The 14,013-nt window shown below is 46.4% G+C and overlaps 3 protein-coding genes across 4 annotated transcripts; 1 reads left to right on the forward strand and 2 right to left on the reverse strand.

The window, feature by feature from the left end:
- Window positions 1–4,665: 4,665 nt before the first annotated feature.
- LOC136475011 (nuclear transcription factor Y subunit A-5-like) lies at window positions 4,666–8,785 on the forward strand. 2 transcript variants are annotated; one of them, XM_066472569.1, is made up of 5 exons: window positions 4,666–4,810; window positions 6,676–6,782; window positions 6,912–6,995; window positions 7,911–8,081; window positions 8,198–8,785. In XM_066472569.1, the coding sequence occupies exons 1-5, from the start codon at window positions 4,666–4,668 to the stop codon at window positions 8,603–8,605; spliced, it is 915 nt and encodes a 304-aa protein (XP_066328666.1). In that variant the 3' UTR covers window positions 8,606–8,785. The 2 variants fall into 2 exon arrangements, with proteins under 2 accessions (XP_066328666.1, XP_066328668.1); XM_066472571.1 differs by lacking the exon at window positions 4,666–4,810 and adding an exon at window positions 5,291–5,299.
- Window positions 8,786–8,968: 183 nt separating this feature from the next.
- Window positions 8,969–9,856, reverse strand: LOC136470660 (uncharacterized mitochondrial protein AtMg00810-like). Its single transcript, XM_066468423.1, has one exon. The coding sequence runs from the start codon at window positions 9,854–9,856 to the stop codon at window positions 8,969–8,971; it is 888 nt and encodes a 295-aa protein (XP_066324520.1).
- Window positions 9,857–12,598: 2,742 nt separating this feature from the next.
- Window positions 12,599–13,753, reverse strand: LOC136470661 (uncharacterized). The gene is made up of 2 exons (XM_066468425.1): window positions 13,598–13,753; window positions 12,599–13,555 (listed from the first exon to the last, which is right to left on the reverse strand). The coding sequence occupies exons 1-2, from the start codon at window positions 13,751–13,753 to the stop codon at window positions 12,599–12,601; spliced, it is 1,113 nt and encodes a 370-aa protein (XP_066324522.1).
- Between the last annotated feature and the right edge of the window lie 260 nt (window positions 13,754–14,013).

Genomic DNA, 14,013 nt, shown 5'->3' on the forward strand with positions numbered 1-14,013 from the left:
TCGGGTAAGTCTGGCTGAGTACCTTCTCGTACTCAGGGTTTTATTCCCACTTGTTGCAGATGGGCAAATGTATTACGGCTACTGTATCAACTGCCTGTATCCTGCAATGGGTGATGCTTAGGACCATGGGCATGGTCATTCCTTACTTCTCATCTGATGCTTTTGTTGGAGACGATCATCCGCTGGCACTATATTTAAACTCCGCGTGAGTGTGTGTGTGGTTTGAACAAATGATTTCCGCTACTTTTATTCGAACTGGTTTGTAATAACTATGTTTAAACTCTGATGTATCTGAGACCGCGAACTTTTATGTAATATGTGATGGTGACCGCAAAACTTATTACGATCATGGCTGGGACACGAGTTGGTTTGAAATCCTTAGTGATTTCACGGACTACCGGGTTATACGGGCTTAAGTTTGTCAATCGTCTGCTCTGGTGGATGATTTTCTTACTTAATTTCGTATAATTGGTCGGTTCTGTCACACTGTCCTGATGCGAAGTCATTGATGATAGCATCAATATCAATTTCATCTAATAATTTCTTTTCAATGCGTAAGCTGTCAAACCATTTAATCTTTTTTGACACATTACAAACCTCAAATAATAGGTTCACTATTTAGAAATTATTACTATGTAATGTATGAAAATTATGTCATACTAGATTCAATTCAACACTATATGGATTCCTAAATCCCTGAATTATTACCAAGTTGAGAACTAGATTATTCGCTGCCCTAGCTACACCAAAACTCCATAAGGATTCCTAAATCCCTGTATATTATAAAGAAAAAGATTGGGGACAACCGGACAAGAGCAAATTAAATCTTGATTAAACATATATACTTGGCATACATCAAATCATCAATCGAAGGAGAGCAATTGGGTACCTCCGGGCAAGCAATAATTGGGAGTAATTGGACGGAGAGTGGGCTGGGCGCAGCAGGGAAGAAACAGCGGCCGCGCGGCAGAATGTGAAACGCGACGCGCCGACGCGGAACTGCGGAAGCCAAATCGACGGACGCGTGAAAGTTTCACATACGTGCCTCTCCGTTTCCTGGCCTCATGGGCTCTGCCTTTCCTGTGAGCTCCTATACCTACAACATAGATATATGGGTTTGGGCCCCTAGATGTCGAGGGCCCAGTGCGCAGGCACAGCTCGAACCCCCTCAGGGCGCCTGGTTGTTATATATACTGCTGGTGCTTTTGGTAGTACTTGTAGCCTTGTAGGTGGTGTTATATACTGCGACGGGGAGAAGAGGATCCTTTTGGTATTTTTGCATGGCTGCCGCGCATGGGTGGTGTTATTGAGGCGCCCCGACAATGACTCTGTTTCCGTGAAACCGGCCTCAGCCTCAGAGAAACTAAGGGCCATAATCTTTTGTCCACTTGTCGATCGTGTCAAGGCAGGCAAAGACACTAAGAACTGACAAAAAAAAAATGCAGAAGGACCAAATGTAGGGTTCCTATGGCGTGTTTGGCGCAGCTCGGCTGAGGCAGCAGTTTCGATAGAGAAGAGGTAGGAGAAACCACACCAGACAGCTGAGGAGAGAAAGCTGTTTTTGGATATACAAAGATGAGCCGGAGCCGTTTTCTCGTGTAAGGAAGAGGACCTATGATTTGAGGCTCCTTCTTACGGCTCCTGCTCCAGTGGTGGAGTATCTGAAGGAGGAACACACCAGACACAACATTATTATTACTAACTCCATCCAAAAAAATGTAATTCCAAACTAGTGGTTTGACTAAGTTTATATAAAATATTATAAACATTTATGACTTAAAATGGACATATTATAAAATATATTCTATTATTAACCAAATGATACTTATACCATGTCATAAATGTTAGTATTTTTTATAGATTCGATCAAACGAAAAACAATTTGATTTATCAACAAGTAAAAAAATATATTCTCTTGGGACGGAGAGAGTATTTCAACAAATTAGGCATATATGACTTGTCAAAAGATGCAGTCTCCCAGAGTCCCAGTTGTGCTACAGCACAAGGAATAGCGTGTGAAAGTTATCTGTGGTCCTATAGACCTCCTTTAGTTATTTTTCCTTTTTTTCCATATTATAAAAGTGGTCCTACTTCTTAGTTTTTTGTATAAAAAAAATCTGTTCCAACTTTAATTATGTGCAGTGCTACTAATTCATCCATGGTGTCGGCAGTTTTTGGCTATTGCCACTTGCATTCTCTAGTAGGAGTATTATACTAGTCTTGACCGGCTAACTTGTAAACAATGTACGAATTTGTATATATATACACCTATATATAGTATTCACCGAATTTATCCTTTTTCCCAACTAAATTAGATTCGGTATGATGGAGAACTATTTTTCAATGTTCTTGAGCAATCTCTCCCACTACTACCGAATCTATATACCACGCAGAAAATGTTCCTGACACATACCATTTTAGCCTTTTTCTTTTTTTTGCGAAACAGACACATACTATATATATCTACTACTTACATAGTAAGATAACAAACTAATCCGAGGCTGTGGGTTGCAGAAGCCATACTCCTCTATTCTAGGAGTATTTATTAATAATAACAAACGTTGCTATAGATGGTAACCCACGAATAAACTACTGGGACCTGGCCACCATTCATCGAACCAGGCCCCTCTGCACTGGGGCCATTGGATGCTCGCCCCAACAAACTATCGGTGACCTCAGGGGATGGGCCACTGCCTGACGTTGCCAATTGGAAAATTTGGTGCTCATGATGTTTAGTGTCATTTTTCTCTTTTTAATTATCTTGATGTGTCATGTTTACCGTAGTCATTGCTATGGGTATATCAAGTTGAGATGTTTTTTTATCAATTCGGGGGGACTTAGTCCCACCTACTTTCATAGTTTCATTGAACGAGCAGCCAAAGTATAGGCAAATACAAAATACACCGGGAGTGAGAAGGAGAGAAATAGTTAGAGAAAGGGAGGGAAAATTACAGGCGACAGACTGTTACAAAGTGTTACAACAGCTCAAAACAAAATCTCTCCAAAACAGGGCAAGGTCTTTGTGTCATTTGAAACGGCAGGCCCAAAGGTCTTTGGCGGTTTGAGGCAACCCCACAACCACGGCGATGTTCTCAGAGTCAAAGATCAGGGTGTTCCTCGACTTCCAGATGTGCCAGAGGATGACTACCACCGTATCAAGACCCACCGAGGCTCCCTTTGCGGCTTTGCTGCAAGTTGAAATGTAAAGTTCTCTCTCCTATTTTTTTAAAGTCTGCTCTGCCTGGCAATACTCTTTCCCCTATTTTATTTACTTGATCAGTATACTACCAATTCAACATGATTCAAATTAAATCGTTAGCGTGACTAGGTACACATTATTTGGCTACAAGTCATAATAGCTTTATTTTTTTAAAAAAAAAATATACGTGGATGGAAGGAAATCATGTTAGTGTTGCTTTCTAGGTAACTTAACAACTACGATTATAACAATATTCGTATGCCAAAGAACAAGACAGTAAAGTAGATTATGAGGATTGTGTTCTTCAAGAAAAAGTATGCCGAACTTTGAAAAGTTGCCATGCCATAATTGTATTATGCGCACCAAATTGCACTATTGCATTGCCATTTCATAATTCTCGCTGAGATTAAATACTTGTTATTGCTACAATCAATCTGGCACAGGCAACAACTACTTTTTTGTTTACTTAATCTATTGTATCGATATGAGCTGGTCCCCTCTATTAGTAAAACAAACAGCACGTACTCAAGACAACAAAACAAATCTTGCAAACAAGCAACGTAATCTGTTATCTTACAAGAGATATGTGGTCTCTCTATATTTTTGCCCTTAGAATAATTCATTTTCTAATTAATATAGTACTATTAAATTCTAACATGCCTTGACATCTTTGATGTTTTCCACAACCCATCTTATTATACTTCTATGTTAATGATATTCATAGATAATAGAAATTAAATTATATTTCTTTTTGTTTTAGGTGGTACAAGAATACTATTGCAGTGTTCATATTAGAATGGTCATAAAGTAAGCTATAGGCATTGTATTCTCCAAGAAAAATATGCCAAAGTTCGAAAAGTCATCATTGTCCCTAGTGCATTATGTACATCAAGGTTCGCCATTATCAATTTACTACTCTTTCCAAGAATAAGTGACTGTAACTATAATTCATCACCACACCACGCGAGGTTGGTCATAATAATACATAACCTGTCTATATGATTAGTTCCACACATTTATCAATAAATACTTGATGGATCTAGAATCTATAAATTGATTTCCCCTCTTAGTAGAACCAACAACCACCCTTAAAAAAACAGTTGCACCTTCTCTTGTTCCTGACATAACCTGGAAGCCGTGATAATACAACAAGCCATCTGGGGAGCAAAACCATCGGCATCTTCTTCTTGCTACTCTACTAGTTTTTCTCCCTGCCCCTACTTGCCATAGCAAAAAGTGTCACACCAGATGTGGACATACAAATTTGCAATAGAATAGAGAGCTGTGGGGGCTCCGGAAACAAGCAGCATGTTCGTTTCGTCGTAAACGATCGTGGATTATTTACTACTGGCTAGTTTAGCTGGTTTGGTGTGTGTTCCAGTTTATAATGCCCGATTGTATACGATCCTATACGCCAGCCGAACAGGCTGAAGATTGAAGGATAAAAGAACAGCGCAAGTGGAGTGATGCAGCCGAGGGGGCCAGACCAGAGGAAGGGACGGCAGGGAGGTGGCAAGGCGCAGAGAGCAGCCTTTGCTTGGCGGACGCACCGAGGGAGGCGCGTGGGAGCCATGCTTCTCCCCTCTTCGTCTTCCTCTCCCGCTTCCAAAGGTTTCAATCTCTCTCCCCCCGCCATATCCCATAGGACTAGACGACTAGTGTCCCTGTTGCTGTGTCGGTCCGCCATGTACGCGTCCCTGGATTGCTCTGGTATACTGCAGCCATGCTTTCTTGGAGCGTGTTTCTTTCCCCGCTTGCATTCTTGGTCTCCGAAATAGCGGATGAGATGTTTCTGTATTTGTTAAAGGTTGTGGAATCTTTTAAGATGGGCTGTGTTCTTTCTTCTTTGCAGTTAAGCATCTTCTTTTGATGTGGGGTTATGTATGTGTGCTATCGGATTTGGTTGCATGTCCCTTGGGCACACAGGTTGACTAGTCTTCGTGGACTTGGGGCGCTGCTATTTTGATGCCTTTAGAACTGCGCTGGAGGATCTCTAACATGATAGTGGTTAAACTCGATGGCAGAAATGGCGTTCACTTGCCTTCCTTGCCATGGACTGGTAGCTTGGAGACTTGGAGTTGTCCTTCACTATTAGTCTTGGTACTCCTGCCTTATCTGTGTGCATGTTCTTGGGATTTGGGATCATATATCATCGTATATACTATTGTAGTTCTAGTTATTGCTTTGTAGCAATCATTCCTGGATGTGCTTATATAGTGCCATTTGTTTCTTTCGGCACAGCATGTTCTGTGGATCAGAACTGATGCCATTCGTCACTAATCTCCCGGCTTTCATCTTTAATTAGGTTCCGTTTGCTCTTTTCCACTTACGTTTTTTTTCCTTTCCATATGTGTACATTTCTTTCAGCAGGTTTCCTTGTCATGTGTACATGTTCGTAGGCTATTGAAGTTGTGAACTATAGTAGTCTCTTGAAGTTTTGATTTGCAATTTGTTGCCTGAAAAACACATGAGATCAGGCCTGCCCAGGTGAAGCTATAAAACTTAAACTAGTAATTCAGGTACCAGAATGTATTTCTATTATCCAGTTTGTTAGTGTGCATTATAGGAAGATTAACCTTCCGAGTATTATGTTTTCTGTTATGATTTAGAAACTTTTGGTGATGGATCAAAGATATATTTTTTTTTGTTAAATGGAGTATCTCAGTCTCATAGCCATAAGGGAAGCCCAACTTGCTCATGTTTCTTGAGCGAAAACGCACAATGAACGTGGATCTCGGGGCATCGAATAAACATTATGTCTATGCATGTCCCTTTTTTCTGAGCATAAGTTTATGGTGTAAGTGGCATAACGTTAACAATCATATGTGACTCCATTTTATTTTAAATATAGAGGATGTGAGCTGTGACTAAAAATTAGCACAAATAGTAAAGATACTTGTTCCCAGCCTCACCACAGGGAACACACATTGCTTTCTGCTCTTGCTGAGTAGCTAAACATTTTGCAGAAATGTCTGTAGCTAGCTATAACATAATTTGAAGTTAACCATCAACTTCTATTGTGACATGTTTTTAAATTTTACCGAAAATATAACATTATATAGTATTTTTCAAGGCAACTCTATCCATATAGATATAGTTTCTACCTGGCCACTCTTAATATTCATATAAAGACATTGTGGGACAAAACTAAAAGAGTTGATAAAACACTTTACAGAAAGATATATACTTTTTTCCCACTAGGAGTAACCATTTTCTTCCTCTTGCTTTCTAGGGAAAAGCTTTCCAAAAGGCGTAAGTTGCGAGTCGACATTGTAATACCACACTAGGTAGAAATAAAATAACAATAACAAGAGACCAGTTTAGCCTTTACTGTGTCAGTATAAGAAACACCTAAGGAAGAAGTACTATATATTCAGAGGATGTTGTTACTTATCTTGAGTTTAGGATCCTTTGCACATTCAAATTTATTTTAGTAATTTAATGCAGCAAAACAATGATTTCATTTCTTTTATCAGGTAACTCCTTCGGAAACACAGTTAATGATCATATGAGATCAACTTTGAGTTTTGAAAACAAGCAACCTCCATTTGCAAGTCAAAACATTGACTACGGTCAAACAATAGTAAGACTTATGGTGATATCGAACTTTATTTTTTTTTTCAATACTGATAAAGTCACCTTCCTAGTTTATTTTTTAAGAGTTCGTTTCTTTAAATAGGGTTTTTGGATCTGATTTTCTGCCTATACACAGGCTTGCATTTCATACTCGTACAATCATTCTGGCTCAGGAGGTGTTTGGGCAGCCTATGAGTCTGGCACCACCACTGCCACTGTGGTATGCCCTTATACTAAATCGTTGCACTAAAATCTCTCAAGGCCTTTTGAACTTCAGTGCTGATGTCTCATGCATTTGAAATTTCACATAATAATGTTATTCAGGAAATCTCCTAGTTTTCAGTTCATTCTGAAGTATTCTGTTATTTATCTGAATTCCTACCATGATTTAACATAGAATCTTAAAGTAGACTAGCAGCCTTGTACCTTATCCGTTTTCCATTTCAAGCAGTCATTTTTTGGACGGATCCTTAGTTCCTTGCATTAGCATGCATAAGCTATCACATATTCTGTTCTTGTAGCGTATTTACATTGCCTTTTTATTTGAGAACATTGTGCTATACTGACAGGTATGATCATAACCATAAAGGAAAATATGTGGCTACTAGTTATAAGATGGCTGCAGCTGCTTGTATTCTCCCATTATGAATAATATTGAAGGCTAGGATCATAGAAATCAATTTTTGTCTACTTGCGCAACTCTGACACTGATTGTGCAATTTTCCTTATGCAAATACACTGTTTCATAAATCATTCTACTATTTAGAACTGAGAAAAAGGACCAGTATGTATCCATCATTTCCCTGGCTGGTTATATCAACAAAACATTGGCATGGGGGGTGTGGTGGGGTGTAATAACTTGTGTCCAAATCGTTGCTTTCAGGCCATGCACCTTTCCTTAACAATGACTATACAGGCACCAGCGAGCTGGCAACTCCCAGATAGTTGCTGCTATTTGTACTTGTCTAGATTGACTTGTACTACAAAAATTGTTCTCTAGGTTTCCATTACATGCCAGTGTTTATCCACACATCTTGAGGCATCCGTCCATCATATATACACCTTGTTTATCAGATTTTTCATTATAAAAATACTACTTTTGTGGCTTTTGTCTGATCAGTTATATTTAAAGCAGTTCCATTCCCAAATTTCTGGTGGGGGTCCATCCGCAAGAATTCCCTTACCTTTGGAATTAGCAGAGAATGAACCCATATACGTGAATCCCAAACAATATCATGGGATACTTCGCAGAAGACAGTTACGTGCCAAGTTAGAGGCTCAGAACAAGCTAGTCAAAGCCCGAAAGGTCTGTGTTATTAGTCCCTTATTTACTTTGATCTTGCTGTCCCATGTCTCAACATGCAACCTTTTGTCATTAGTCTCTTATGCTTGGCCTAATGCTGGATATAATCTTCATGGCAGCCTTACCTTCATGAGTCTAGGCATCTTCATGCAATGAAGAGGGCACGAGGTTCTGGTGGACGATTCCTCAACACTAAGCAGCTCCAGCAGCAACAGCAGTCTGACACTGCCTCCACCAGGTCCACCACAAATGGCACAAGCTCCTCAGGCTCAACTCATCTACGGCTTGGTGGTGGCGCAGCTGGAGATCGATCTATGCCGGCAACCAAAACAATGGCCTCACGTGACAGTAGCAAGAAGGCTGTTTCTTCAGCTCTTGCCTTCACTGTGACTCCAATGTTGCGCAGAGATGACGCCTTCTTGCAGCACCCAAGCCACCATCTCAGTTTTTCTGGCCACTTCGGGCAGGCAAGCGCGCAAGCTGGGATGCATAATGGAAGTCAGCATAGGGTTCCAGTTATGAGATGACGGTTTGCGAACCATAGCTGGTGATCCAGGCTTCTAGGGTCCTAGCGTCCGGTGTGGTATCGTCTCAGGCAATTCATCCTTGGCTTAGTTTATGGCTTGTTATTAGAAGGTACCGAATGTTTTTCATACTATTGTGGGTGATAGACAATAGCCTAACAGGCTTAGATTCCTTGAATTCAGTTTACAGAAGAGATTACATATAAAAAGAGAGGAGGAGGGTGACCCAAAGGGCTAGCCGAGTCCCAAGAGGCCAGCCGAACCCCAAGGGGCCAGCTGGGCATTAAGTCAGCACAGCTAGCTAGGAGATTAAAGCTAGAAGATTACACAAGTAACTAGGTGATTAAAAGTAAATAGCAATTAATTCTAACACCCCCCCGCAGTCAGATCGTCGGTGGAGCGAACGTTTAGACTGGAGCGAAAATCCATGAAGACAGAGGAAGGGAACCCCTTAGTGAAGACATCGGCGAATTGCGACGTGGTGGGCACATGAAGAACTCGGACTGCACCCATGGCGACACGTTCACGGACGAAGTGAATGTCGATTTCCACGTGCTTGGTGCGCTGATGTTGAACGGGGTTGGTGGAGAGGTAGCAGGCGCTGACATTGTCGCAGTAGATGAGGCATGCGGAGTCCAGGGGATGGTGAAGTTCCTGGAGCAGTTGCCGCAGCCAAGTGGCTTCAGCGACGCCGTTGGCAACAGCCCGGTACTCTGCCTCGGCGCTGGACCGGGAGACAGTGGGCTGCCGCTTGGAGGACCAGGAGACCAGGCTGCCTCCGAGGAAGACGGCGTAGCCGGAGGTGGAGTGGCGGGTGTCCGGGCAGCCGGCCCAATCAGCGTCGGTGTAGACACAAAGCTGTGTTGGGGCTGTTCGGGGAATGACCAGACCATGGCTGAGGGTGCCCTGAAGATAGCGAAGGATCCGCTTGGCAGCGACAAGGTGAGTTTCCCGCGGATCATGCATATGAAGGCACACTTGTTGGACGACATAGGCAATATCGGGCCTGGTGAAGGTGAGGTACTGGAGGGAACCCACAAGGCTGCGATAAGCAGTGGGATCAGCAACAGACGGGCCGGCATCAGCTGGTACCTTTGCACAAGTGTCAACTGGAGTGGAGCAAGGCTTGCAGTCACTCATGCCATGGCGAGCAAGTATGTCCAGAGTGTACTGACGCTGTGAAAGGAGAATAGAATCCCTGTGGCGCTGAACTGCAACGCCAAGGAAGTGATGTAGGGGTCCAAGATCTTTCATGGCGAACTCCTTTTTCAGAGCAGCAATGACACGGTGAAGCCGTAAGGACAATGTCATCCACATATAAGAGCAAGTAGATTGTCTCGGTGCCACGGCTGAATATGAAGAGAGATGTGTCTGACTTGGCTTCAGTGAACCCCAGAGAGATCAGAAAGGAGGCAAAGCGGCTGTACCAGGCCCGCGGGGCTTGCTTCAAGCCGTAGAGGGATTTGTTGAGTCTACAGACATGATCTGGAAGTGCAGGATCAGCAAACCTAGTAGGCTGAGAGCAGTATACTGTTTCTGAAAGAGTCCCATGGAGAAAACGTTCTTCACGTCAAGTTGATGAATCGGCCAATCCCTAGAGTGTGCCACCGTGATGACTGTCCGAACAGTGGCTGGCTTGACAATCGGGCTAAAAGTTTCATCATAATCAACACCGGGGCGTTGAGTGAATCCCCGAAGTACCCAACGAGCCTTGTATCTCTCCAATGAGCCATCGGCATGGCACTTGTGTTTGAAAATCCATTTTCCAGTAACAACATTGGCCTTGGTGGGGCGGGGGACGAGGTCCCAGGTGTGGTTGTCCTGAAGAGCCGCACTCGTCCCAGGTGTGGTTGTCCTGAAGAGCCGCATATTCATCTTCCATGGCCTGGCGCCAATGAGGATCAGCAAGGGCATCTCGACAGGACCGCGGTAGGGGAGACAAGGCCTCAGTATGCAAGGCGAGGCGAGACTGCCGGTAGCCTATTTTTCCACGGGTCACCATGCCATGGGAGTTGGCGACCGACGGAATGGAAACAGCACCAGCAGGAACCGGAGGATCGCTCTTGACATAGTGAGGTGGAGAGGGGACCATGCTGGAACATCGAGGAGGCGCTCCTACCGGGCGCTCGGGTGGCGGGGCAGGAGCAGGAGCACGCCTGCTGTAGACATGAATAATAGGCGGCTTCTGAGGCGCAATCACCGAGGGGGAGCGCGCCGGCTGTAGACGTGGACGACGGGTGGAGCTGGCACCTGTATAGGGGGCGCCTGTACAAGGGGCGCCTGTACAGAGGATGCCGGGGATCCCCGGGACACAGCCGATTGTGCCGGGGTGGAGGGCGCTGGCAGCACCGGGGCCCTAGACGCCGGCGTGCCTGCGCGTGCCAGAGATGGTGCCAGAGGCACCAACTGGAAGGGGGCAACAGCCCCGGGTGTACCTGCAGGAAGGGGAGACACTGGAATGGTGTTGTCGTCAGTTAGAAAATCAAGTTCCTGTTGAGGAGGGGATGGCCGGCTGAGGGAAAAAGGAAACGTTGTTTTGTCGAAAACAACGTGGTGAGAAATGATGACGTGGTTGGTGTTGAGGTCGAGGCACCGATAGCCCTTGTGATCCGGTGAATAACCAAGGAAAGCACAGAGGGTGGAGCAGGGGGCAAGCTTGTGAGGAGTGGTGGTAGAAAGGTTGGGGTAGCATGTGCACCGGAGGCATGAAGATCATGATAGGAGGGGAGGGTGCCATGGAGGGCGAAAAAGGGGGTGCTCATGTTTAGAGTTTTGGTGGGAAGGCGATTGATGAGATAGGTGGCAGTGGCTAGAGCATCAGCCCAGTAAGAGGGGCGCATGGAAGCTTGGAAGTGGAGGGTGTGTGTGATGTTATTGATGGTGCGGAGCATGCGCTCGGCTTTCCTGTTTTGCTAGGAAGTATAGGGGCACGACATGCGGAGAGTGATGCCGTGAGCAAGAAAGAAAGCACGAGAGGCGGAGTTGTCAAACTCACGACCGTTGTCACATTGGACTGATTTAATGGTGCAGCCGAATTGGGTAGACACATGAGCAAAGAAATTAGAAATCGTGGGGAATGTATCGGACTTAGCGCGAAGGGGAAAAGTCTAAAGGAAATGAGAGCAATCATCAAGAATAACTAAATAATATTTGAAACTAGAGACACTAACAATAGGAGATGTCCACAGGTCACAATGGATTAAATCAAAATTCTTGGCTGCTCTAGATAGCGAAATAGAAAAAGGGAGACGAATATGACGCCCAAGCTGATAGGCGTGGCAGAGGGAGTCATCTTCAGGCTTGCTGCAGACAATGGAGGAGGACTACGCAAGGGACTAAAGAGTGGCCTTGCCGAGGTGACCGAGGCGCCTGTGCCAGGTAGTTGGTGAAGGAGTGGCGACAAGGGCGCAAGAGCCAGTGGTGGATGAAGGGAGCTGAAGAGTGTAGAGAGGCCCTGTGCTGTTACATCGGAGGAGGGTGTTCCGGGTACGGAGATCCTTCACAGAAACACCAAGAGGGTCAAACTCGACAGAAACACAATTGTCAGTAGTGAATTTTCGAACCGAAAGGAGATTTCTGATAATGTCGGGAGCTATAAGGACATTGTTGAGGAGAAAGGGTCCAGGAAAGACAGAATAGCCGGTGCCAATAACAGGGAGGGTGGCCCCGTTGCCTACGACAATGGAGGAGGGAAAGGAAGAGAATGGTGTAGCGGTGACCATACCAGGGTTGGCGGTGATGTGGGAGGAGGCGCCCGAGTCGATCACCCAATCTGAGGGACTCGGAGGTGGGGTGAGGGAGACGGTGCTGAAGGCGCTAGCGAGACCCTCGGGCGTCTAGGGCGCCCAAGCAGGAGGTGCCTGAGGGGGCTGCGGGTAGGACCCGGAAGCCGATGGTGGAGCGAAGTATGCCGGTGGCACGCCGGCCACCAGAGCCTGCTGCAGAGGTGCAGGCAGGACTGCGCATGGTGGAGGGCCACATGTGGATAGAGCTGATCTAGGGGTTGAGCAGTGAGGGCCACTGTGGTGTGGCTAGTGCAGTCCCGCCCTGTGCACTGCTGTGGGAGCCGCTAGAGCCGCGCCCGCCGCGGCGGCGTCGGCCGCGGTTGCCACTGGATTGCTGTCCAGCAGCAGCCTGATGGCCAGCAGTGGCCTGATGATGGCGTGGAGGCGCAGGCGAGGACGAAGTGGGCGGCCTGATGGAGGGCGCGGCGACGAGAGCCGAAGGAGAGGCAGAGGGCGTCCCCATGTTGAGCTCGGCCAAACGGAGGTCAGCACGAACATCGGCGAAGGACAAGAACGACCTATGGCGGGTGACGAGCTGGGACATGAACTGAAAACATTCATTGAGACCCCGTAGAACGTTTAGCACCAGAGTTTGGTCCTGGATGGGCTCGCCGAGGTCGGCGAGGGCATCCGCCATGCTCTTCATTTTGCGGCAGTAGTCATCGATGGAGAGGGCACCTTGGCAGAGAGTGCGAAACTCAGCATCGAGGAGCATGGCGCGGGACTCGCGATTGTTGAGGAACTGCTGTTCAATCTCGAGCCATGCTGTCCGGGCAGTGAGGCCGTCGTGCTCATGGATGACGTCCAGGAGGTCGGCGGAGATGGTGTTGAAAAGCCAAGAGAGGACGACGTAGTCTATGCGTGACCACGCCAGATCGTAGGGGCGGGAGTCGTCGCTGAGGACGTGATCCTTCAAGGCGAAACGACCGAGGATGAGGAGGACGTAGCCGCGCCACTTGGAGTAGTTGGAGGATTGAAGATCAAGAACGATAGGGATGAGGTTCTTGATGTTCTGGACGGCAGCAGCTTGAGTGTGGAGGTGGGTGATGGCCGCTGCTTCAGAGGAGGCGGAGTGGACGTCGTCATCCTCAGGATCGGCGTCATCGTCCGGATGCTCGGGGCGGAGGCGATCCCGGAGGGCCGTGGCCTGCTGCTCCAGGGTATCTGCCTACGCGTGCTCTTTGTCAAGAGCAGCAGTAGCGGCGCGGACACGCTCCTGGGCGGCGGCAGCGGACTTGAGAAGGGCAGCTTCTTCCTCGAGCTGCTGGCTGCGCTCTGTGTTGGTGGAGCGTAGAGAGGAGGCCTCATCCTCCGGGCGCTTGGCAGCAGAGAGGGCTTCGTCGTGGAGCTTGGTCGCGGTAGCCATGGCGGAGGAGCTGGAGGTGGCTATGGGCGCGCGCAACAGCCTGGGGTGGGTGGAGTGGGAGCGGAAGCAGAAGGATCGATGGTTTAGTCTGATACCATGATAGACAATAGCCTAACAGGCTTAGATTCCTTGAATTCAGTTTACAGAAGAGATTACATATAAAAAGAGAGGAGGAGGGTGACCCAAAGGGCCAGCCGAGTCCCAAGAGGCCAGCCAAACCCCAAGGGGCCAGCTAGGCATTAACTCAGCACAGCTAGTTA

The sequence above is a fragment of the Miscanthus floridulus genome, chromosome 8 (assembly GCF_019320115.1).
Source record: "Miscanthus floridulus cultivar M001 chromosome 8, ASM1932011v1, whole genome shotgun sequence".
NCBI lineage: Eukaryota > Viridiplantae > Streptophyta > Magnoliopsida > Poales > Poaceae > Miscanthus > Miscanthus floridulus.